Consider the following 23490-nt stretch of genomic DNA (forward strand, 5'->3'; position numbering starts at 1 on the left):
AACTTATTCTTGACAGTAAAAGGTGCATTTTTCTTCTGACAAACAAGAATTTTAAGAACACTCAAACGAGCTCAAGCTATACTACCTGTATTAAGAGAGCGCTTTTAATGGACCACATTATAGGGAATCGTTTTGTAAACTGAGCATGTATTAAAACACTGCATAAAAAGAGGACTCTGGTAATCTCTTGATAAAGGGTTGCTTCCATCTGTTATGTTCATTCCCATATGTTCCAAACGCTTAATATTGACAAACACTCTCCTTACACTAGTTTTAAGTATTCCGAATTAACTCTCGAAAACACTTGGTATTAAAGAAATATATTTTTTTGTTAACACAATATTATCGAAATCAATTAATTAATATATTGCTATCTTCTCAGCTCAAATACAAACTCTGGTTCGTCCGGTGTTTTGCTATTTTGTTTATCTCTAGAGGAGTGAAACCAATAAGAGAAATGTCAATTGATTAATCTGATATAATTACTTCAAAGTATTGATGCACGCTGTGTCAACATATCTTTTCAAAATAGCCATGAATAATCTATCAATCGTGATGTACATACACCAAAATAGATATGTATTTGGTTACCACCTGGGTATCAATCGGTCCATGACTTTGATGTTCCATCGGCGATCGAAGCATCACTGAAAACGGGTCAACCCTCGTTACACCCAGGTTCATTAGTAATTATTGTTAGAATGAACTAGAACGTCTCCGCCCAAGAGGTATAAAGGGTACCTCGAAGGGGATCTAGGGGTATTCAGCATGTATTTGAGCCTTATTTCTTTAATCATTGCAAAATCCCTGATGCTCAGTGTTATACCATAAGTTTTGTGTCCGCGCTGTGTCATTATCATTGATAGATTGTTCACATTAGAAGTATATCTAATGAGTACTTGTTTGGACTAAAAATCAAATAAGCATATGTATATTTCATTTGTTCTGTAAACGTGCAAGCCAAACATATATTTGATTGATTCCATCATTGCAACATGAAGACATATTAATTTGGTGAAAACGATATCTTTATTCAGATGAAAACATGAAAACGATATTTTCAGTGAAAATCGACACAGGCCTTATGTCAGTGACTGTTGGTGATGTTATAGTGTCAGTCACAGACACTACAACATCATCAACAGTCACTAATTTTAACACCCCTGCTGAACTGCAAATTGGATCTATTCTTCTTATTTCATCAACCTTAGGTTAGGTGTGAAAGTGTTAACAGCATCTGACATCCCCTGGGGCCCATCCCTGCTTGACCGCTAATTGGATATATTCTCCTGGTTACAACCACCTTAGGTTAGGTGTGGATGTCTTTACTGTCTCTGACATCCCCTTGAGCCCTGACCCTAGTCTTCTTGCTGCTTCAGTAAAGGTGTCATTATGTAGGGGCTGTGTATTTCAGGCTTTCACTGACCAGGGCAGCGGTTGGGAGGGAACGGGGAGGCATACATGGTGTAAATAAACAATATTAAAAAAAAAAGAAAAAAGGCATGGTGCCGGGGAAAGGGAATGGCGCAGGAGAAAAAGGGTATGGCGCGGCGCCATGCTGATCGGGCTTGTGAGAAACACTACAGTGTATACGATTATAACCGGCTTTTTCATTGAAAATGTAATGCTATGGTATTGTTCACATATATGATGAAATCTCTACATGCTTCTAGAATAACGTGTTTTCCCCCTGAAATATATTGTAGTACTATACAAACGAAACATACATCCCAATATAGAATGTTTTGAATATTTAATACATCGTATTATTTGGTTGAGTGATTTTAACGACAAGACAACAAATTATCTAGAGTGCAAATCACCAGCGAAAAAAAGAGAATAAATTACTTTGTGTCTAATTAAATTTCTATTTCTAATCTGTGTAGAAAATCAAAGTTTGCGTCCGCGTGCGTAATATGTAGGTGTTTTTAACTTACTATTGATTGATTGCAGAATCTATTCTCCGGTGGTTTGAACCCATTTGAAACTTGCTGCGAAACATTAAACAGTTTGCTTCTTTATGATAAAATACCCTTTAGCCGGCAATATAAAAGCTGTCTGTAAGTCATGTAATAAAAGAAAGTTATATAATATGACTTTCCCATTAGTTACATTGTCTTACCTCTTACCAAACTTATGGAAAGCTTTTAATCCCCTACTACGATAATTTTATTTTGAAAAAAGTAGAAGGCGGTTTATATAAATATCATTGTGAACTATTTGGAGCGTATTTCGTGACGCTGGTTGAAAATATCTTTGTTAAGTTGAACGCAAGATTTTTCACCAGACTGGTGGCATACACAAGGAGATATACTGTAACTTTTTCGCTTGGCCGACTTGTTCTTATTTCCATATGAGGCTGCATTTATAAAAAAAAAACGTATCAGGCAAGGTTACAAAGAACTGGCAATGTTTTTTGAATTTCACTTTAAGATATATCGAAGATTGGTTGTCTTTCAATAACAAAATAAAATGTATTGACCGCGTCGATCGCTTGAATATATCTTTCATGAACTTGAAATCAAGAACGCTAGATACTCTTCTACATTTTTTGCTTACTCGATCTTAACTTATAACATAACCATCAATCGAAGCGTGTTTTTCAGTTGTGTAATAATTGTTAGGATTTCACTTTCCCAATCATGAACGTTCATTTTCTTTATAGTAGGACCAGGTTTCCCCAACCTACGGTGTTGCTCGGAATATCCTGATTTCCATGAAAGCTCTCAAATGTTGTCGGAAAAAATGTATACCAATGGACTGTAAGGATATTCATGTTAAACTTAAGTTTGTTCATAAATATTTCACTCTCGTTGCAAAAATTTAAATTACGGTTTTGTTGGTACTTTGGTACCTTCTTTGTTCCAGTTCTACATCAGAGGTTAGAAATTACACAATTATCACTTTACTTATTTAAACTTTGGTTACCACTACCCCTGTTATTTTTGGAATAACATATAACTATGGGGTTTCTTAGAACTCCTCTTCTGTTTCAAAATAAGTTTCGTCCTATTTGGATTTGGCCAACTGTTTTGGCCCCTAGCCTCACCAATCAGTTCTACAAGGACGAGACAGCTGTATAGTGCAGTGTTATTTAAATATGCATCCACAAATCTAATCACACGTGTGTGTCTCTTACATTCACCCTCCTACATAACCCTTATTTTTTTCTCTCTCTCATTTCTTTCCTATTTTGTATTGTATAAATCGACAAGTGTGCAAGGTATTAATATAATGTTTAGTTGTAATATGTTATAAGTTTTACTGAGTTGTCATATTCGCCGATAATTCATTGTTTGGAAAATTCTGTCTGAATGAAATAGTTCATAGATTATTAAGACAGACTTAGTTCAAAGTGATTTATTCATTTTGTATTGATCAACATCCCCACACGGAGAACTACTATAAAATATATTTTATATCAATCATTATATAGCATTTTGGCTCCTGCAACGTTTGTTCAAATATGATTTTATGATACAAACGATACAGATATGTTTCACTATATAAAGTAAACATGAAATTAGTATGAATACCTCGGTACCATCCAGGGACGTACGTTATGCGTGTGCGTACCCAGTAATGAGACCATCAATACACAACAAATATTTCTATAGATTATTAGGTGGACTTACTTTACAGAAGTAAAGACAAACAAATAGGAAGTGAATTTATAAGAACTGGAGTAGACAGATGGAACTATTAAGCGACCTCTAGGGTCAAGCGTATCAGTTGAACAGGCGAGTAAATAGAGCAGGGTTGGCGTTGTAGTCGATGTAACAAGTAGACACACAGGATTGTGTACTAACACGACGATCATTAAAGATCCTGGTAATGGCAGGTCGTTCTAAGATACGGACCAATGAGTATACTACAGGGCTGGGCGGCACACCAGGTTTCCGACACAGCAATCAATAACTGTTGAATCACATTGAGTTGTTTAGATTTTTGAAACTTCTTCAGGAGCAAAAAGAGGGTAAAACAGACCCTCCGAATGGATAAAAATGATGACGGTTAATAACGTAATATGAAAGTGACTCCAACCAAGACACCAAACGTGGAGACCGACGGACAGGTATGCCTTCTGTCCGCAAGTCCGTACAGGATTCTCAAAGTGAGTATGATTGAATATGTTATATGTTTAAATATTGTGTAATGTAATGGGTTCAGCGTTTAGTGAAAAAAGGTTAACATAATTTAAAAAAAAACTGATTAGCAATCATTTCTTGTAAAGCATTACCGGAACGACATTGTTTAGTCGATCGATTCTTCATTAAATTGATAAACGCCATTGAACAGATGAATAAGGAACGGATGCGATGTAATTATGCATTCCCTCAAAGCCAAATAGAAAGGAATGCATCGATGTCTTCAGCAAAGGATATTAATAAATACTAATAGATTTATAAGCAGTGCCATGATGGACGAAAGAAAGATACACAAAAGTGATTGCACATATCATCGGGAATCGATACACTATAAACAATATGAGATACTACTCTCTACCATACAGCTGTGTCGTTCCTCTAGGGCTCATTTGTTATTCAAGGGCCCAAAAAAGCCATCAAACCTAATTGATCTAAACTACTATTGAAACAAAAAGGGAGGTGCATTAAACCCAATGTCTTTTTAAAATCTTTTAACATTCATGTAAACATGATCATGGTTAGTACATTGTTCAAGCAACTGAAAACTTGATCTTTACTTTTGCTCAAATCTGACGACATGCTTGCTTGTTTATATCCAAAATAATTTCTTTATGAATATATGCATATCATATGAAAAGGCAAAACCTTAAAAGAGCGAAGCTTTTGTTGATCTCTTATATTTACTAATTCAGAATGAGATAATACTGCTTTCAGAATGAGGTAAGGTAAAGTTTATTTAAAGTCGGCTAGTCGAGGGATAACAATAAAACATAAACTCTAATGAGCTTAAGACCGCCATAACAATAGGGGATCGGGGCAAATTCGGCCCTGTTTTTAAAGTCCGTTTTGGGAAGTATGGCAGCACGTCGGTTTTTGAACATTATTTAATTTTCCCTGTCGGATGATCTGATGGCCGAACGAGCCCCGCCATGGAATAAGTTCGCACAGGTATTCGGGTAAGTTTTGGCCCCATTTGAATCAGCTTAATTATGACGTTATAAATCATGCAACGTTAGATTTTATGTGTAACATGGGCCGAACTTGCCACGGTATCATTGGCCGAAACTGTCCGGGCCCAAATTAATATTTTAATAAATTCTTATCGTACAGCAATATGATAGTGAGTGCTTGGCTTGGCTTTTATGTATATCATTTGAAGCTGTCAGTGTGTTACACCTTTGACCGTAAAAAAAAATAGGAATTCTGTTTACAGAAAGTTCGCATAACTAGAAGCGAGATCATGATGTTCTTTCTACCCTCTCAAAAGTACTTTTCTCCTTTTTAGGAATTTTAAATTAGAGTTTTCCTCGCTATTTATTCGTGTAAATGCCCAGCCAACTAAACTGCTAAGATATTTAAAGTTGTAAATATTAGCTAAAAAACAAAAACATCGGGGGTGGCCGAACTTGCCCCAGTCTCCCGTATGTAGATTTTTTGTATCGTTGATGATTGTTAAAAATGTATTTGCAATATAATTTTTGCATCAATGACGCCATTTTCAAAGCTGAAGTAGATATTTGTTCTTGTACGTAACGTATATGATGGGTCTGGTGGCGCAGTGAATAGCACACGTCTTCACCAAGATGGCCGGATTCAATCCCGGTTACCTGCCTGATCACGCGGGTTTTCTGCGGTACTCCGGCTTCCTCCCACATTAAGAATTAAATCCTCTGCGTGCTTCCGTCAGGTCACAAAAAAAAATGATTGAAATACGTAGGGGGAAAACTGTTTTGTAATTGCTATAGAAAAAAGTGCATATTATATATTTGACAATAAGTGTATAGAGATGTTAGTTTAAAATATGAAATTTAAAATAGAAAACATTGTAATACTACGATGTAACTGAAATTGTCGTTATATCTGATATATAGTCAGAATTCCTGTTCCATCCTGAAACACCGGAATGAATTTCAAGTTTTATAACTGTCACTGAGGTTTGATAGGTAATGATGCCAAATAAAATTAAACAGTTTTTTTCTGTAACTAGTTATAAATCGGCATACGTTGCTGAAAAATGGCGTTGAACTCGGGTTCGTTGTCTGGACAATTATTGTTGATTTCGACATAAATGAATTATCCATTATTTCTTTTATGAGTGGTGATGCATACATAAATTATGTTAAGACTATAACCAGACTTTCAAATATATTAACTATTTCGTTCATATACACAACGAATCGAATCAAAAGCTGATGCAATTTTAGACGATGACAAATAAATGTACACGTTGACCGATTGGTTTAATGCGGCTCTTTTTGAAAATATCTCCCGGTAGAAATTTTAACAGAACATGGTTGATGACAAAAAGGATCTTCAGAAAACATCCGCGTTTTATCTTTTTGAGCCTGTGGCAAAAACTAAAATTAAAAAGTCATGAAGCACCGACAAAGAGATAAATGCAACGGCTATCAGTTCCAAGATTTTCCGGTTATTTTTCATCCTTCCGAAAATAACCGATGAAGGCCGATGGAGTGTGACGTGCTTGTGATGTCATAGTATGAAAATCTCTGAACGACGTTTCATGCCTGCTAGTATCAAAATTTATGTGATAGATTTTTTTCACTCAGAATGTATATAAGATTTTACCTAAATAAATAAGTAATACAACATGGGTATTGTTTTCACTATATGAAGATGTTCATGTATGGGTTGAAACACAATTGTCTTTGCTTCAAGGATACACTTCCTGTTTCCCCACTGGACGTCTACTTCCGGACGAAAAAAATTAAAGACAAGGTGTAGAAAGGGGAAGCAACTCTGTTTACGCAATTGAAGAGCTTCGCTCGGGCGCCTTCGGCGGCCGAGAGCTTCGCTCTTATGTATCCTTTAACACATATGCTACCTGTCAGGTATTTTCCACACCAACAACCATAATCCTATTTGTCAAATTACCGAAGTAAGGTGCTTTAATAATTTTGATACACGTCAACATTTCATTATCGAAATTGATGGAATAATGGCATGCTCGTTTTAAAAAACTGGGAGTACATCAATTTCAAACAATAAACATATATTTTTTAAATTATCCAATATATACTAGTGTGTTAGTTAGAATACATAGACATACATTCCTAGGAGTATCCATTAAGCTAGAATTAAAGTTAGAATACGTAGACATTCATCGTCAGGAGTATCCATTAAGCTAGTATTAAAGTTAGAATACATAGACGTTCATCGTCAGGAGTATCCATTAAACTAGTATTAAAGTTAGAAAACATAGACGTTCATCGTCAGGAGTATCCATTAAGCTAGTATTATAGTTAGAATACATAGACGTTCATCGTCAGGAGTATCCATTAAGCTAGTATCAAAGTTAAAATACATAGACGTTCATCGTCAGGAGTATCCATTAAGCGAGTATTAAAGTTAGAATACATATACGTTCATCGTCAGGAGTGTCAATTTAGCTAGTTTCAAAGTAAGAATATACAGACGTTCATCGCCAGGAGTATCCATTAAGTTAGTATTAAAGTTAGAATACATAGACGTTCATCGTCAGGAGTGTCCATTAAGCTGGTATCAAAGTTAGAATACATAGACGTTTATCGTCAGGAGTGTCCATTAAGCTAGTATCAAAGTTAGAATAAAAAGACGTTCATCGTCAGGAATGTCCATTAAGCTAGTATCAAAGTTAGAATACAAAGACGTTCATCGTCAGGAGTGTCCATTGAGCTGGTATCAAAGTTAGAATACAAAGACGTTCATCGTCAGGAGTATCCATTAAGCTAGTATCAAAGTTAGAATACAAAGACGTTCATCGTCAGGAGTATCCATTAAGCTAGTTTTAAAGTTAGAATACATAGACGTTCATCGTCAGGAGTGTCCATTAAGCTGGTATCAAAGTTAGAATACATAGACGTTTATCGTCAGGAGTATCCATTAAGCTAGTATTAAAGATAGAATACATAGACGTTCATCGTCAGGAGTATCCATTAAGCTAGTATCAAAGTTAGAATACAAAGACGTTCATCGTCAAGAGTGTCCATTAAGCTAGTATCAAAGTTTGAATACAAAGACGTTCATCGTTAGGAGTGTCCATTAAGCTAGTATTAAAGTTAGAATACAAAGACGTTCATCGTCATGAGTGTCCATTTAGCTAGTATCAATGTTAGAATACAAAGACGTTTATCGTCAGGAGTGTCCATTAAGCTAGTATCAAAGTTTGAATACAAAGACGTTCATCGTTAGGAGTTTCCATTAAGCTAGTATTAAAGTTAGAATACATAGACGTTTACAGTCAGGAGTATCCATTGAGCTAGTATCAAAGTTAGAATACAAAGACGTTTATCGTCAGGAGTATCCATTAAGCTAGTATCAAAGTTAGAATACATAGACGTTCATCGTCAGGAGTGTCCATCAAGCTAGTATTAAAGTTAGAATATATAGACGTTCATCGTCAGGAGTATCCATTAAGTTAGTATCAAAGTTAGAATACATAGACGTTCATCGTCAGGAGTGTCCATCAAGCTAGTATTAAAGTTAGAATACAGAGACGTTTATCGTCAGGAGTGTCCATTAAGCTGGTATCAAAGTTAGAATACAAAGACGTTCATCGCCAGGAGTGTCCATTATGCTAGTATCAAAGTTAGAATTCATAGACGTTCATCGTCAGGAGTATACTATAAACTAATACACAAGCTAGAATTCATACATATACACTGTTCCCCCGATTGCCAGATAAATGTAGCTTTCTAATTACGAAGTACGAAAGAAGAACATTATTCAATTACACCCAAGGAGATTTGATTTGTAATATGATTAAATGAAAAATAATATCTCACAATGTTCAGTTTTATAAAGAAAAATCAAAACGGTATGTTAATGGTGACTAAAACTATCGAATGGTTTCCGATTGATGCACCATCTGGAAGAAAATGCTGAAAATATGTCCTGAACGAAATGATTTTATCCAGAAGCAAGAAATACATTATTTTGATGTTTTGAACTTGGTAAAAGTATTGATATTCAACTTTTGAACATTTTCTGCAACTCCGTTCAAAGACGCTCACTTTGGACGGATTTGTAAACAATTCAATGCTTAATCAGTTTTTATCAGAATAGTACATGTGTTTGAAAAATATTTCATTCAAACCGATGTCTTTTAGTATGATAAAAAGGATATTGCAGTTGCTTCCAAATCAACAAACTGTTTTTTTCAAATCAAGCAACAACCACTATGACAATTGTTTGAAAAGAAACTACTACATTGACAACTAAAGATTGCCTTTTTTAATACTGTACTGACCACGAGTCATCATAGAGCGCGAAATATCTACGCCATATTTGCCTGTTTGTGTTACTATTCTATCTATTAAATACAATCCATTATGTAAATGAAGCATAGTAACATCCCTGAATGCGACCCGTTTTTTATGTTTTGATCATAATACCATTATTTTTCTCCGACTCCCTTTAGATTGTCAATCCAAATAAATCAAGGTTTTGCTCCATGCATTTTAGCTGGTTTTTTTTTGTTACGATCGCAATACCAACAATAGTTTCCCGACCCTGTTTGAACTGTCAATTATAGTAACGATAATTGAATATGATAAACTCCAAATTTCACTGTACCGAGATCTCCATGGAATAGCACTGTATAACAACACTGACTATTATGCTCACTATTCAATGCTTTATGTAAATATCATATGTAAATACACTGTCGAGCAGGGTTCCGGGTATAGCATTTATAGTATATCAATATGTGGAGCTCTAATCAAATATTTAGTTATTCTGACTGTGCATTGAGATATGGAGAAATGCCTGACAATATGAAAACTGATTTTAATCATAAAACCATATTTCTCATGGTATTGATTTAGTGATATGCGATGAAAACATTTGTTGGTTAATTAATTTGTTAGATAATGCTCCATAGGACACAGCAAAAAAGCCATAGAAAACATTTTTGCAACAAAATATAATAAGGGGTCCTCAGTATTAAGAAACTCCAACATGGAATATGAATTATAAGATACGGTTGGGTTCTGTGAAGGTGCCAGCGTTTAGGATGGTTTAATCTATCAGATCAATCCTTAAAAAAGTGTTTTAATTCAAATTGAAAAAACCCAAACCAAGAAGTCTAAAATAATAACCAATAAGTCCAATCGACACCCCACGATTAGCATGATAGATATGTAGTTGTGTCTGCAGAAAAAAAGCATCACATTACTTGATCCTTGTCTGCAAACACCACTGCATTCCCTGTTTGCAAAAGAACCCTGTATGCATGTCTGATAGTCAAGCTCTTTTGTTTAGGCTGCTATTCTAGATTATAACTTAAAATCTACAGGGGTAGCTTACTACTAAGCTGTCAGATAGACGTGACGATTTCGTGAGCTTTTCCCTTCTTGAAAGTGACCTCCCTGTTTCCCCAACCTGTGGGGTTAACATGTCACAGTTGAGTTGGTATCGCAGTTAATTTTGTATTCAACTGTTTGCTCCTGAAATGAGGATTTCCGTAATAAATGTCAACTGCTGATAGACAAAATTACAACTAAGGTTTTCTAAAGATGCAGATTAATGAAGACTATTGACAAGTTTTATTGTGGCCTTTATAATCTCATTCCAAAATATATTATTTTCTTTGATTGATATAAAGGTTTATGTCCCGTTGTCACTACCCTGATGCTCGCTTTGAGGACGTGACATTATTTAGATTTGACAAAGATTTACAAGACTGTTATCATCGATGAAGCAGAAAAACGTTTACACTTCCAGAACACCTGGTCTTATAACTATGTTATTTTTTTTTTATAATTTCCTTTATATTATTTTTTTTCTATTTAAATTGATTTTGAGTTCGAATTACGGTTTTGTTAAAACTTTAGTATTTACCTTCTGGGGTTTTCCTCAAAGACCAAGGCCCGTATTCATGATCAAACCGTGATTATGTGCTCAAGCTCAATTTCTGGTACCAGGGATAAATCAATATACAAAATCATATTGATAAATAAGAAAATGTGAAAGGCTTTTAAGCCCATCATTGTTTTCAGTGTCTTCACTTGACTTTTTCACCATGTTACATGATTTAAGCAAGCTACAAGAAAGTCGGCTTGAGCACAGAAATCATGGTTGAGCCTGAGTGCAGTCTCATGAATACGGGCCCAGAACACATGCCGTTATGGTCAAACAAATATTATTTGTACAGTACACATATTTGATAAAGGCTTACACAGATAAATTTAATCTATAGCCTTATGCTGCTCTATACCATTGACAGTGGTCTTGTAAGTTTTGATGTAGAAGCTGTAAATACAGCAATAATTTATAAAGACAGAGTGTGTACATATGTAGATAAACTCTAGTTAACCCTATTTCCTCTTGTTGCTGGATATTGTACTCAAAATGTGATGGATAGGGAAGTATGGAGCATGCCATTTACAAAATTTATATTCACGCATACATTATTTTGTTTAGAGACAAACACTTTGATAGTCGTGTAAGTCCCTGAAGTACATATATAAAAAAAGAAATCCGGGGAAAAGTCCCTTCTACTTCCTCCAAAAACTTTCGGTCACCACGGTTTAATGTCATTTAGTTACATATGACAGTGCTAGTTTATATTAGATTGTTTCCAATATCATGAACATAATTGATGATAATTAATAATGAATTAAGCTATGATCAACGGGACCTTATGTGAATTTGTATCGTATTCCCACACTGTGTTTAAAGGGACCGACAACTCAAATATCATTATAACATGGCAAGAGATAGTTCCTCCTAATTAATGCAAACGTTACCGACCTTTTTTTAAACATCAATTGACACTTGAAAAGTTGTAAATAAAAAAATATATATCTCCAAATCACTACAGATAGGCATTTTGCAGGCTATTTCCGTCTTTTCTGATATTCCTTTTTCGATGTGAGGACGTGACATCACTTGGATTTGACCTCGATTTACATGACTGTTGTCGATGATTAAGTAGAAAAACGTGTACGCTTCCAGAACACCTGATCTTATAACTATGTTATTTTTTGAGAGTTTCGATATACATTTTCCTTTGTACATATTTTGCCTTTTTTAAAAATTTATTTTGAGTTCGAATTACGGTTTTGTTTAAACTTCGGTATTACCTTGTTGAGTTCATGCTCAAACCCAGATTATGTGCTCAAGCCCAATTTCTGGAACCAGTGGTAAATCAATATAGAAAATCCTATTTTGTCAATGATATGTAAGAAAATTTGAAAGTCTTGAAGCCCTTTACTGTTTTCAGTAACAACACTAGTCTTTTTGACCTAGTTACATGATAAAAGTAGGCTACAAAAAGGTCGGCTTGAGCACAGAAATCATGTTTGAGCGTGAGAGGTGTTTCATGAATACGGGCCCAGAGCACATGCCGGAATTGTCAAACAGATATTATTTGTACAGCACACATATTTGATAAGGGCTTATTTTTTTTATCCTATATCTTTAGGATGCTCTATACCACTGACAGTGGTCTTATAATTCCTTAGGTAAATACAGCAATAGTTTATAAAGATAGAGTGTGTACATAAAATTATGTAGATAAACTCTAGTTAACCCTATTTCCTCTTCGATCACACTACTGCGCGTGCTGGATATTGTACTCAAAATGTGATGGATAGGTGAGTATGGAGCGTTCCACTTATAAACAATTATATTATCGCATACATTATTTTGTTTCGAGACAAACATTTTGATAGTCGTTTAAGTCCCTAAAGTACATATCTACATAACGAAATCCAGGGAAAAGTCCCTTCTACTTCCTCCAAAAACCTTCGGTCACCACGGTTTAGTGTCATTTAGTTACATTTGACAGTGCTAGTTTATATTAGATTGTTTTCAATATCATGAACATAATTGATGATAATTAATAATGGATTTAGCTATGATCAACGGGACCTTATGTGAATTTGTATCGTATGTCCACACTGTGTTTAAAGGGACCGACAACTCAAATATCACTATTTCATGTTTGGGGATATTCCCGTCTGATTAATGTAAATGAGACCGATGGTTTTTGTTATCAATGGACTTAATTGACACTTTAAAAGTTGTCAACCAACGATAGATAACCAAATCACTACAATATGCATTTTGAAGGCTATCAGATACTTGCGAGTACATGAACCATTTTCACATGGTGTATTCTGATAGCATTTCTTGAATCTGACAATTGTGACATTCCTTTTTCGATGTGAGGACGTGCCCTTACTTAAATTTGACCTCGATTTAGTTGGTGTCTATATTGTCCAATAGAAATCCGTCTCCGTTGATCATGCAGTTAACGAAAATTCAGGACAGCAGTTCTTGTAGAAGAATCTGTAGTCACCCTGATTCCAAGTTAAGGTGAGTGTATACGATCGACGTTGTCAAAAAATAGCCAGATAATAACATGAAAAAATAAAATCTAATAAGAAAAGTTATCAATAATGACAAGCATTTGATAGTGTCGATTTAACCGTTCATCAATTACTCTATCCAGATATTCGGAAATTACATAACAAAATGAAACTGTATGTAAAAAGATACTTCAAAGGGTCAAATGTCTCGAATGCGCTGTACACATGATTCAGCAAAACCAAATACCTGTCACGCAGTGCTGATTTACCACGTCTCTGTTTAGTTCTGTTCACTTGTTCGATAAAAGCACGTCTATGTGTTGCGAAGAAGATTTCATCAAATGTAGCAATACATTGCCCTATGTTTACATACATTAAGAAAGAGTCTGAAGTATTCTTGGGAAAGTGCCTCGATTTTCTGTACAGAACGACTGCCTTAAGCTAGTTAATATAAACAGTGCATTGTCTGCTTTATATGAAGGTTCCAAACATCCGTCCCATTTCACAGATAGTGTAAGCAGTTTATAATTGTATAGGAATTTAAAGTGGGACAAGATCCGTTGTAAGATACATAATCATCACCTTTTCATTAGCACACTGCTGCTCGTCCACTTATCTGATGCAAAGCTACGTTTCTATACACACAGTCCTAATCACGAGAAAAACGAAAACAAAATGTCTTATCACTATGTCTAAGGTTGGGTAATAATCCGATTTCTTCTTCGATGGTTTGTTGCCCTAGGTCATGTTTTATACAAGTACACAATTATATGTAAAACATATACCATGACTGTTCAAAAACGAATAGAGTGAACTTTCTGTGGCTTCGATCGAATGGGGTTGAATGGCTTCAGTGTTGTTGAAGACTTGCTATAATTTCAGTAGAGGACTTCTGTTTGTACAGCACTTGATTTTTCTGTGAGTGTATGCGTACAATAGTAGTTATTTTCGTGTTAACGGAGAGGAGATAACTAGACATAACTGTGACACGTCTGTAGCTTTCTTTTTTGTTTTCGTTTTCTTCTTTGTTTTCATTAAAAATGAGTCTTCAACACGAGAAAATAAAAATGCCTAAATGTACAATTCTCGAAAACTTCCGCTTATACACACCATTGAATTGTATGTTAATATGTTTAGTTTAGTTAGAATGATTGATACTCATGTTTCGAATTTGTTTCATGTCCCTTTTATCCTAATACGATTAACATTAACGTCCAAAATACCTACATTGTCCCTTTATACATTTACGGGGGTTTATATGTGATATATCGATGCTTGTACATGATTAAATCAAAGATGAATATTATTTAAAGCATTAAGCAAACTTAACGATCAAATAGATACACCGGTAAATATAAATGCAGGTAAATCATGACACGACATATAGCTAACCGTTAATTAGGTAGATACATGAATTGATCGCATAGATAATGCTAGAGCTGAATCTTGTACGAATTAAACACAAGTATTGTGGCGGCGAGTTGCTAATTTTAAATTGTGTCATTTATTAGTGTTCCTCTTATCCTTGTGTTTGAATGTTTGATGGTTTATTTGGAATGATCAAAACTTCTTTGATAGATTATAATACTTACAGCAGAGGCATTGTTTACAATAGTGAGCCCTTTTTTTATTATAACAGTAGAGCTTAAAAACAGTCATATATATCCCAATATCATTCCCTTTAAGTAGTCGGCGTTCTATTAATATTTTCTCTCCTTTATTACCCCTTTTAAATCACCCATACCTGAGCGGGTTATCCGCTTCTCTTATATCATTGTGAAAACATAGCTTACCTAGATAAAGATAAAAGGTGTAACGTGATAAAGATATCAAATTGTGGCTTAGAATATCACTTTCGTCATATTGCAAATGTTTTTGATTTCAGAAAAGGATACCGTACGGTTGCTTAAAATAAAATGTTCTAATTTTAAATATTTAAAAAAGTCATCGTTTATCTGCATACATCTCGCGTATAATAATAATAAATTAGGTATCTGCTGGGGTGTTGACCCCCAGGAACATTAAATACTGCGTCCGAATTTCTAATGTCGATAAAAACGCCCTTTTCTTGAAAATCATGACAAAATATTGAAAAAGTCTGTTTTAATATAAACAGTAATACTGAATAACGTATCTTTTGTCTGAATCATTGAATGCTCCCCGGCCTGATGATATCGCGTATTATTATAACATAGCTGTCTGTCTTAGTGACACCTGATAGACAAACAATGTCGGGTGATCAAGACATCAACAGCTTACATCTGTGGAATTTATTTCGTGAAATTGTCTTTATCAATGGCAGAGGAAAATATTTAACATTTTTTTTACACGTCTCGTCCTCGTTTATACAGAACTCCATAAACCACCCTTTATAACTGTTAATTAAATATAATTACTATCAATTACATGTGCCTCTTCTATGGTCTATGTGCTTATGCTGGTTTATCAATTCACTATTAATAGGTCACTGTTTCATCTTTATTTTATTTTCATTTCTAATAATAATACAGCAGTGCTTTTGCATACTCAATTACACATATCATGTTCGGTTTAGTTATTTTCTAAATATTAAAGGTTTCTGACCCTGTTACATAATAGAGACGGTGAAACTTGATAAAGAATATGTTGACTTATTAATGAATCCTTTGACTTCTTTTTCTGTAAAATTAAATTGATTTGATAATGATCTAATTAAGAAATGTATTCATATGATTTGAAGACAAATGCCTAGATAAGTGTCGGAAGACGGAAAACCAAGATTTTTTTCTCTCACAAATTAATTTTATTAATTTGTTCTTGGCGTAGAAATAAATTACAATGTGAGACTATAAGACAGCTATCTGCATGGCTTGAAAGAGACGGAAACCGAAAATAAAAATGTGTCTGTTCAAAGAACTGATATCGGGAAAAATTATTGATCACAGTATAAATATCCTGCAAATTTCTATAAAGACTATAATGTATTAACAGTGTGCGCAATAAACAACCATACTAGCTATTGCGGCGTTATAACTGCTGCGCACGACAATGCCTCAAACCATCATAATCTATTAACATAGGAAGGGAAGAGACCGCAGGACGCAGATTGCGTTTGTTAACGGCGTGGTGGGAACTTTACAGATGAACTCTGGGAGTTTAATTACATATGGATTGTTATCATTGTTGACGTATTCGCAAACATGATGAAAACCGTTACAGAATATAACGCGAACCACCAGGGACTTGCTGTATAAAGCACAGAACAAGTATATGATTTGATAGCTATTAAGTGTGATTTTCGACCTAAATCATTAAGTACACGGTAAATAAATAGGATGGAGGACGCCTCTAGGGAAAAAAACTGTTGTAATAAACGGTGACCCTTATCAGCAGAAACCGGAAACAGTATAGTGTATTTACAGATACCAGTTATTCCACTAATTATTGGACATCGATGTCAAAGAGCTAAAAGAAACATCTAGAAGTGTATGTCATGGTCTCCATTGTTCGATTCGTTCCATTTAACTACACCTACACTGTGGTGAATCAGCAAATCATTTACTTCCGATTTATTTTCACGCGGAAGATATCTTGATTTCACACAAGGAGGAAACCTACCTGTAGAGGTTAAAGTTCAACTATAATAAGATCCTCGAGTAGGTTTGATATGTGTATATACATTAACAGTTCGTCAACACATACCCTCGAGCCACAGTAGTAGGTTTATATAGGGGACAATAATATTAGGAAGGAGGAATGGCCAGAGATAGGACTCCTTTCCTGCAATGGATAAAAATGAATAATAGGAAAAAGAAGAGAAACGACGATGACACAGATTCAAGCAGAGGTGACTTATCGTTGTTAGATGTAAACAGTCACGGGTTTGTAGACCGGGGCAGCTTCAACGGATCATGTCTCTCCCTAGACAGCGACACATGTGTTACCTTAGCCAAATTCGTATGTGTAAGTATGCAGTATGACTCACAGTTGGAAAAATAATTAAATGTCCTTTAATGTACACAATGCGTGCTCCATTTCTTTGGTTTATAGAGCATTTGGTTACTAGAACAGGAACCATATTCGCCGGTTTTTATAAAATGATTTAGTAGCGTCCGTTATTGTATAAAGTACAATGTGCATGGACATATGTATTTAAATGTTCTGCTTTGCAGCATGTTAATAAGTGTAACGGTCTATATGATGTTCATACCTAACACATAGAAATCTGTCATATAAGAACAGTATATAGGCTTTTCTCATCAAGAATGACATATGTTAGGGATATATTTATCAAAAAAATACTTGCTGCATACAATCATATGATAGCCAAGGTGTATACCGTGTAGTGATATTCTGTAGTCAATACCTGTTTAATTACTTATTGCGTATTTCATACAGCGAGCACATGGAGCATTGATCCATTCAATCGTATGCAGTTGGGGTTGTTTCATGATCGCTCAAGCAAGAATATACGATAAAACGATTTGGCTTTAGGGCACCTGGGGTTAACGTACTATTATACCTAATGGAGAAATTAATATTTAATGCAGCTTTTTCCATCTATTCATCTATTGTAACAAATTAAGTCTTTTGATACAGCAAAAAGTTGATATATTTTAAATAAATATTATTTTAAAATAAAGTTGCCAAGTGTTGTTAATGTCAAAAATAGCAAATCGTGACCAGTAATTTAATCAAAATGAAGATGTTAAAACAGTAACTGGCGTCTAGTCAGGGGCTATACGATGAGATGATAGTAATAGTTATCTTCAAAGGCTTCTCACGCCCAATATTTTGTATCCTCGTACCATCAAAAGTTCATTTAGTTTGCGTTCCTATCAAGTCACACTCAACATATACTAGTAGGGGGTGATTAACTCGCCTCATAGTTACATTTATACATTTCATGAATATTTATGGCGGTAGATATTCCGAGGAAAATACCGAAAAATAGAGCATTGATTGAACTGATATGCCATAAACACGAGAAAAGGGTTAGATAACATTATGGCAGAAGTATAATATCCTGAACCAAACAAAATCTATTACTTGGAAGAATATACAGCTATCTTCAGGTGTGGTTTAGCTAACCGATTATACCTCGAAGCTCGACACTCTGGTCCACTTCTTGTACCCTGCATGCTTACGCGAAAGACTCATATATAGCATTCTAGGACGAAACATGATCATAGTAAACTAGCTTCTGATTGACGGGCATTTTCATTTATATGATGTAAACTTCTACCATAATGGCGATATCGAATAATGAACAGTCTTAAAAGTGTTATTAGCTGAGTTGACTGTGGTTGATAACTTGATATACACAATTAAAATTCTTCAAGATGTTCACGATTATCATACTGTTTTATTTTTAGTATAAATGAACAGAAAAAGATAAAACAATTGCCTGTCAAATGTTATTCTCAGTGGCAAACAAGAAAGTCAATAATAATTGAAATAAATTAATAATTATTTAATTATGAATCAGATCGATGTTTAAGAAAAGACTATATGTAATAAAAGCTTTTTTTTTTTTTTTTTTTAATTTAAATCAGACAGATACCCTCCTTGTAACTGACGTAAACTATTTAGATTTTGAATACTATACAAATTAATAAAATGAAAAAATCAATAAAGGACATTTAGTATATCTGATAAGGAAACTCTAAAGCCTTGTATGTGATTCCTAACTGATTGATATCAATGTGTGCATTGATACAAATTAATGGTTATAGTACGCGGTTTGTTTGGAGAACTCTCCGCAGACCTGCTATAAAACATTTAGTATTTGCCTTTCTATTAAGTAACCATGCTCTAATAATAATAAAAAAATATTCTGGAACGAATAGCACGCCTTTCTACTAATTAGAACGGGCTACCTATTACTGGCTTTTTCACATTATGATGGTGATGTAGTTCACGTATCCTTGTTGTTATAAGAGTGTAAATAGATACCGCTGAAGCACGCCTATACATTTGACAAAGCCTTACAATCATATTTGTTTGAATTGCTGGTGCAATGATGACGATAGACTGACAATGTCAAGGAGTTAATGGGAATACATTACTGCTGCGATGGTTTGTCAATAAAACGTGCCGTTCTGTGTATGGGTTTGACGCACAGTAGCGGATGTCTATTCCGAGTAGTTTACACGGCGAGGAGATGGAAGATAATTATATAAATTGTTATCTAACACGACCTATTGAACACGGGTATTTTACCTGTAAGGCTATTATATCCTATAATGGCAAAGCCCAAAATAACTTTTATGTTTTCAGAATAAAAATTCCTCATGACATAGCATTATTTTGCATTCATCTGGTTTGCCTCAATATAATTTATCAGACCGTTGAACTGCGCAGTAGATGTAATAAACCTATCACTGCGGAGATAAGCCATAACGAAATTTAATCGTTTTGCTATGTGATCTATTGTTTCTTTTTTATGTGAATCTTATATATAATTTTCCCCAAAAGTGTGTATTCAAACAGTAACATAATCTCACCTGTCCACCTATCACTTTTAATTCATCACAAAATAATGATAATAGTGCAAGTGATGTCATAAAGTTTCAATTTTTGTTGCTTGTATGGAACTAATTGTGATAGGTAGACTAATGTGATTCTATTCTCGCTATAATTCGTATTTCTATGTCTGATGAAAGTGACTTTGATGTTCTGCGTGGTATGAATGCCAAGAACATAACATTAAGCAGAAAAAGACAGCGTCAATCTCTCCAGCTTTCGAACATTTAATGACATATTATTCATTGTTTTAGAAAAGATGTGTGATATTCCAGACAAGGTACTGATGTCCCAGTATTGATATATAAAATACGTTGTTGACATTTCTGTGGCTATGTCGATATACAGTCGTAATAATTCGTTTTATCTTTTTTGAAAGTATGTTAGCTTTTCGAAACTTAGTAGTAGTGGTCTTGTTCATGCCTTAAGTTTAAGCGTTGTTTTATAGCTAGGGGGTGGAGGACCAATTGATTCAATTACCTGAACTGGACCTTCAAAAGCACACATAATAAGCCCCTTTGGACACGTATATGTGTCTGTTTTATGATTTAATCTTTACTTTGATCTTTAGAATTTCGCCTTTGTAGCATGCTAAATTAAAAGCCATTTTATATTGTATATTACAGTTCGCCGCCAAGGGAAACCTCTCCGAGGTTCAGAGGCTTTACGAGGTAGATAGGAAGCGAATCTTTATACAGGACTGTCGTGGCTGGGCTGCCCTTCACCATGCTGCTGCCAATGGACACCTTAACGTGGTGGACTTTATCGTCACATCAGGGGCCGGTAGGTCGTCGTGTGAAATTAGATGTTAACCAACACGGAAAGCCATCCTTGCACTAACTAGATTTTAAAGTGAAAAAGATATCATGATAACATTTCTGGTTGGCCAAAATTTATTAATTTAATTATTACTAAATTTCATTCATTTGACTAGAGATCATTACGGGTTCTTAACGTAGTTTGTAAAATACTTACCCTTTTGTTTTGTATGTTTGTTTGCTTTGTTTTATTTCGGCGTCATCATGGTTTCTAACGTGAACTATTTAGATCAACATCGATGTTCTTTTTCAGAGATAAATTTACAGAACAAGAATGGCGACACTGCTCTCCATTTGGCAGTTGAGGGAGAGCACGCGGATGTCATTGGTTATCTGCTCAAGCAGAGCGCCAAGACAACCCTCCTTAACGAGGTGTTTATGGCTCCGATACATCTAGCGGTGGATGGAGGCAAAATAAAAGCATTAGAGGTAAGACGCCATTATAATAAATAATTAAATTATAATAAATACAATAAGGCATGCAAGTTCTCGTTACGGATTTCACCACCAACTCTCGTCAAAGTACTGGATTCCGAACCATTTTACTACGAACAAAGTTTTGCCCCAGCAAAATATATTCATTATAGAACAAAAAAGGAAGAAAGAATACCGAAGTGTAAAAAAAGCCTAACTCGAACTCAAAATCAATAAAACAACCTTGGAGATTCAAAATTGCAAAAGATGAAAAAATAAAAGGAGTAAAAGACTAGGTATTCCGTAAGGTTTAGCGCTTTCTGCTTCATCCATTGAGGACGCCGCACTCAAAATATGTTCAATCGATTTTTGCAAATAACAATAATGAATAGGCATACCCATGAAATAGACAATGAAATAAAAAAAATGAAGCATTTTAAATTAAACGCATTGTTTAAAGAACGAACACAGTTAATATAATTGCTAAAATATATACGTTGACAGTAAATCTTTCATTTATTTAATGTGAAATTATCAAAAAACACACATGGTTGAAACAGTTCATCGTTACGCTATAGATAAAGTAATAATTATTAAGATGCTACCTTTGTTTGAATTGGCAAATTTAAATGACTCAATTTGCAAACACCCGAAAATTTCAATGATAAATGTTTTTTTTTATATTTCTTCAGAGTCTGCTGAAATTTTCAACAGCTGATGTCATTCTGAAAGGAGAAGGGGGCTTTACCCCTCTCCATTATTGTGCCTCCAAAGACAGAGACGAATGTGCTAAGCTGTTGGTAAGGAAGTTCATAAGGTGGTTTAATTAAAGCTTTTTAATGACAGTGGTCAAAGGTGTGTTTGTTTGGTAAAAAGCACTCCGATTATATAAGACAGTAGTAGATGCATTTCTTACGATTTTGTCAATAATATCGCTAGGAATTTAATTTCATTGATTTTAATATAAATATATCAATTGGGTTGATTTTTTTCCAAAAAACGTTCACATTGTTGTAGTTCAAAATATAAATTACATTTGGACTGCAAGTTGGCTATATGAACTTATTGAGTTAAATTGCGGATTATTAATAAAAAAAAATGACATGTGTTTCTCTGTTGACGTAATATTTTGTCAATATGAACTTTGGTACCCCGATTAAGATAATCTAGACTAAAATTTTATATTAATGACAGATATTTTATTATTGATGTGACAATAGGTAGAGAACTATGATTTTTATAATTATAATTACTGTTCTTTACCAAGTGGCTTTCATTTACATGTATATATCTTTTTTTCATGAAGTCCATTTCGCTAATTGATAATGTTAATGATTTTATTAATTAATTTACTTTTCTTTGTTTGCTTGCTTACAGTTACAGTACGGCGCCAGACCGTGTATGACATGTTCCCACGGGTTTTATCCCATTCACGTGGCTGCTAAGTCTGCAGCAGCCAAAACTCTGGAGGTCTTAATTAAGCATGGTTGGTTGGCTTTTTCACTTTAAATATACTTATTATGTGTATTTTTTGTTTGAATTGTAAAGTGTTTTTGGTATGTCAATAAATAGTGCGGAGTTATAAAAGTTGTAAAAGCACGTTCTAATACGCTAGTTGCACTCAGATTAATGCAGTTGTAATGTTTTGGAATATAGCACAAATCACTGCAATATGTCCAATGCTGTCATTGCACTTGTAAGACATGCGAATTGATACTGTGTCAGGTCTGCTGTACTTACTTTAGTGTCAAATAAAAACATTGCATTTTGTATTCTTCATATTTTTTTACATTCTGTGTCCGTTAACTTCTCGTAATCCAATTTTACACAAATCTGCCATTACTAATCGTGTCCAAATTGCCCATAAGAACTTTACTTTTATAAAATATGCAATATTAAGTAACAGGGAAACATCGTTTGTTAAACGATTGCAATTTGAAACGCTGTCTATTTCAGTTGAGCATACATATGTATAAATGGACCTATGCTACCGACCCATGTGTTTAATGCTCCATGCCTCTTATCCAAATATTTCAGTTGAGAACTTGGGATACACAAGAGAACAAGTCCTATCGTTCACTGACAAGGCTAACAATATGCCCCTCCACGCAGCGGTCAATGGCGGCGACATAGAGGTACGTTACCTATGTTGTATATTGGAAATGAATACACTTAATAATTTGCTTTAGCGTTGTGTACCAATTATGTTGTTCCTTATCTTAGTACAGTAAGAGTTTTCAACGGTGTTTATTACTTTGATACATAAGATAAATAGAAAGACAAGTAAACTTACGA

The 23490-nt window shown here is 34.5% G+C and overlaps 1 protein-coding gene across 3 annotated transcripts in view; it reads left to right on the forward strand.

The window, feature by feature from the left end:
- The window catches only part of LOC110457885 (transient receptor potential cation channel subfamily A member 1-like), a 60225-nt gene that overhangs the window by 19144 nt on the left and 17591 nt on the right, over nucleotides 1-23490 (forward strand). The window contains exons 1-6 of one of the 3 annotated variants that reach the window (XM_021509339.1): nucleotides 3879-4114; nucleotides 20590-20746; nucleotides 21035-21210; nucleotides 21888-21995; nucleotides 22573-22681; nucleotides 23233-23330. In XM_021509339.1, coding sequence (XP_021365014.1) covers nucleotides 4028-4114; nucleotides 20590-20746; nucleotides 21035-21210; nucleotides 21888-21995; nucleotides 22573-22681; nucleotides 23233-23330 — 735 coding nt within the window. In that variant the 5' untranslated portion in view covers nucleotides 3879-4027. Of the gene's footprint in view, nucleotides 1-3878; nucleotides 4115-17139; nucleotides 17402-20589; nucleotides 20747-21034; nucleotides 21211-21887; nucleotides 21996-22572; nucleotides 22682-23232; nucleotides 23331-23490 lie in introns of those variants that run through there. The other 2 variants (XM_021509337.1, XM_021509338.1) reach the window with 2 other exon arrangements.

Source organism: Mizuhopecten yessoensis, unplaced genomic scaffold (genome assembly GCF_002113885.1).
Source record: "Mizuhopecten yessoensis strain PY_sf001 unplaced genomic scaffold, ASM211388v2 scaffold9369, whole genome shotgun sequence".
Taxonomy (NCBI): domain Eukaryota; kingdom Metazoa; phylum Mollusca; class Bivalvia; order Pectinida; family Pectinidae; genus Mizuhopecten; species Mizuhopecten yessoensis.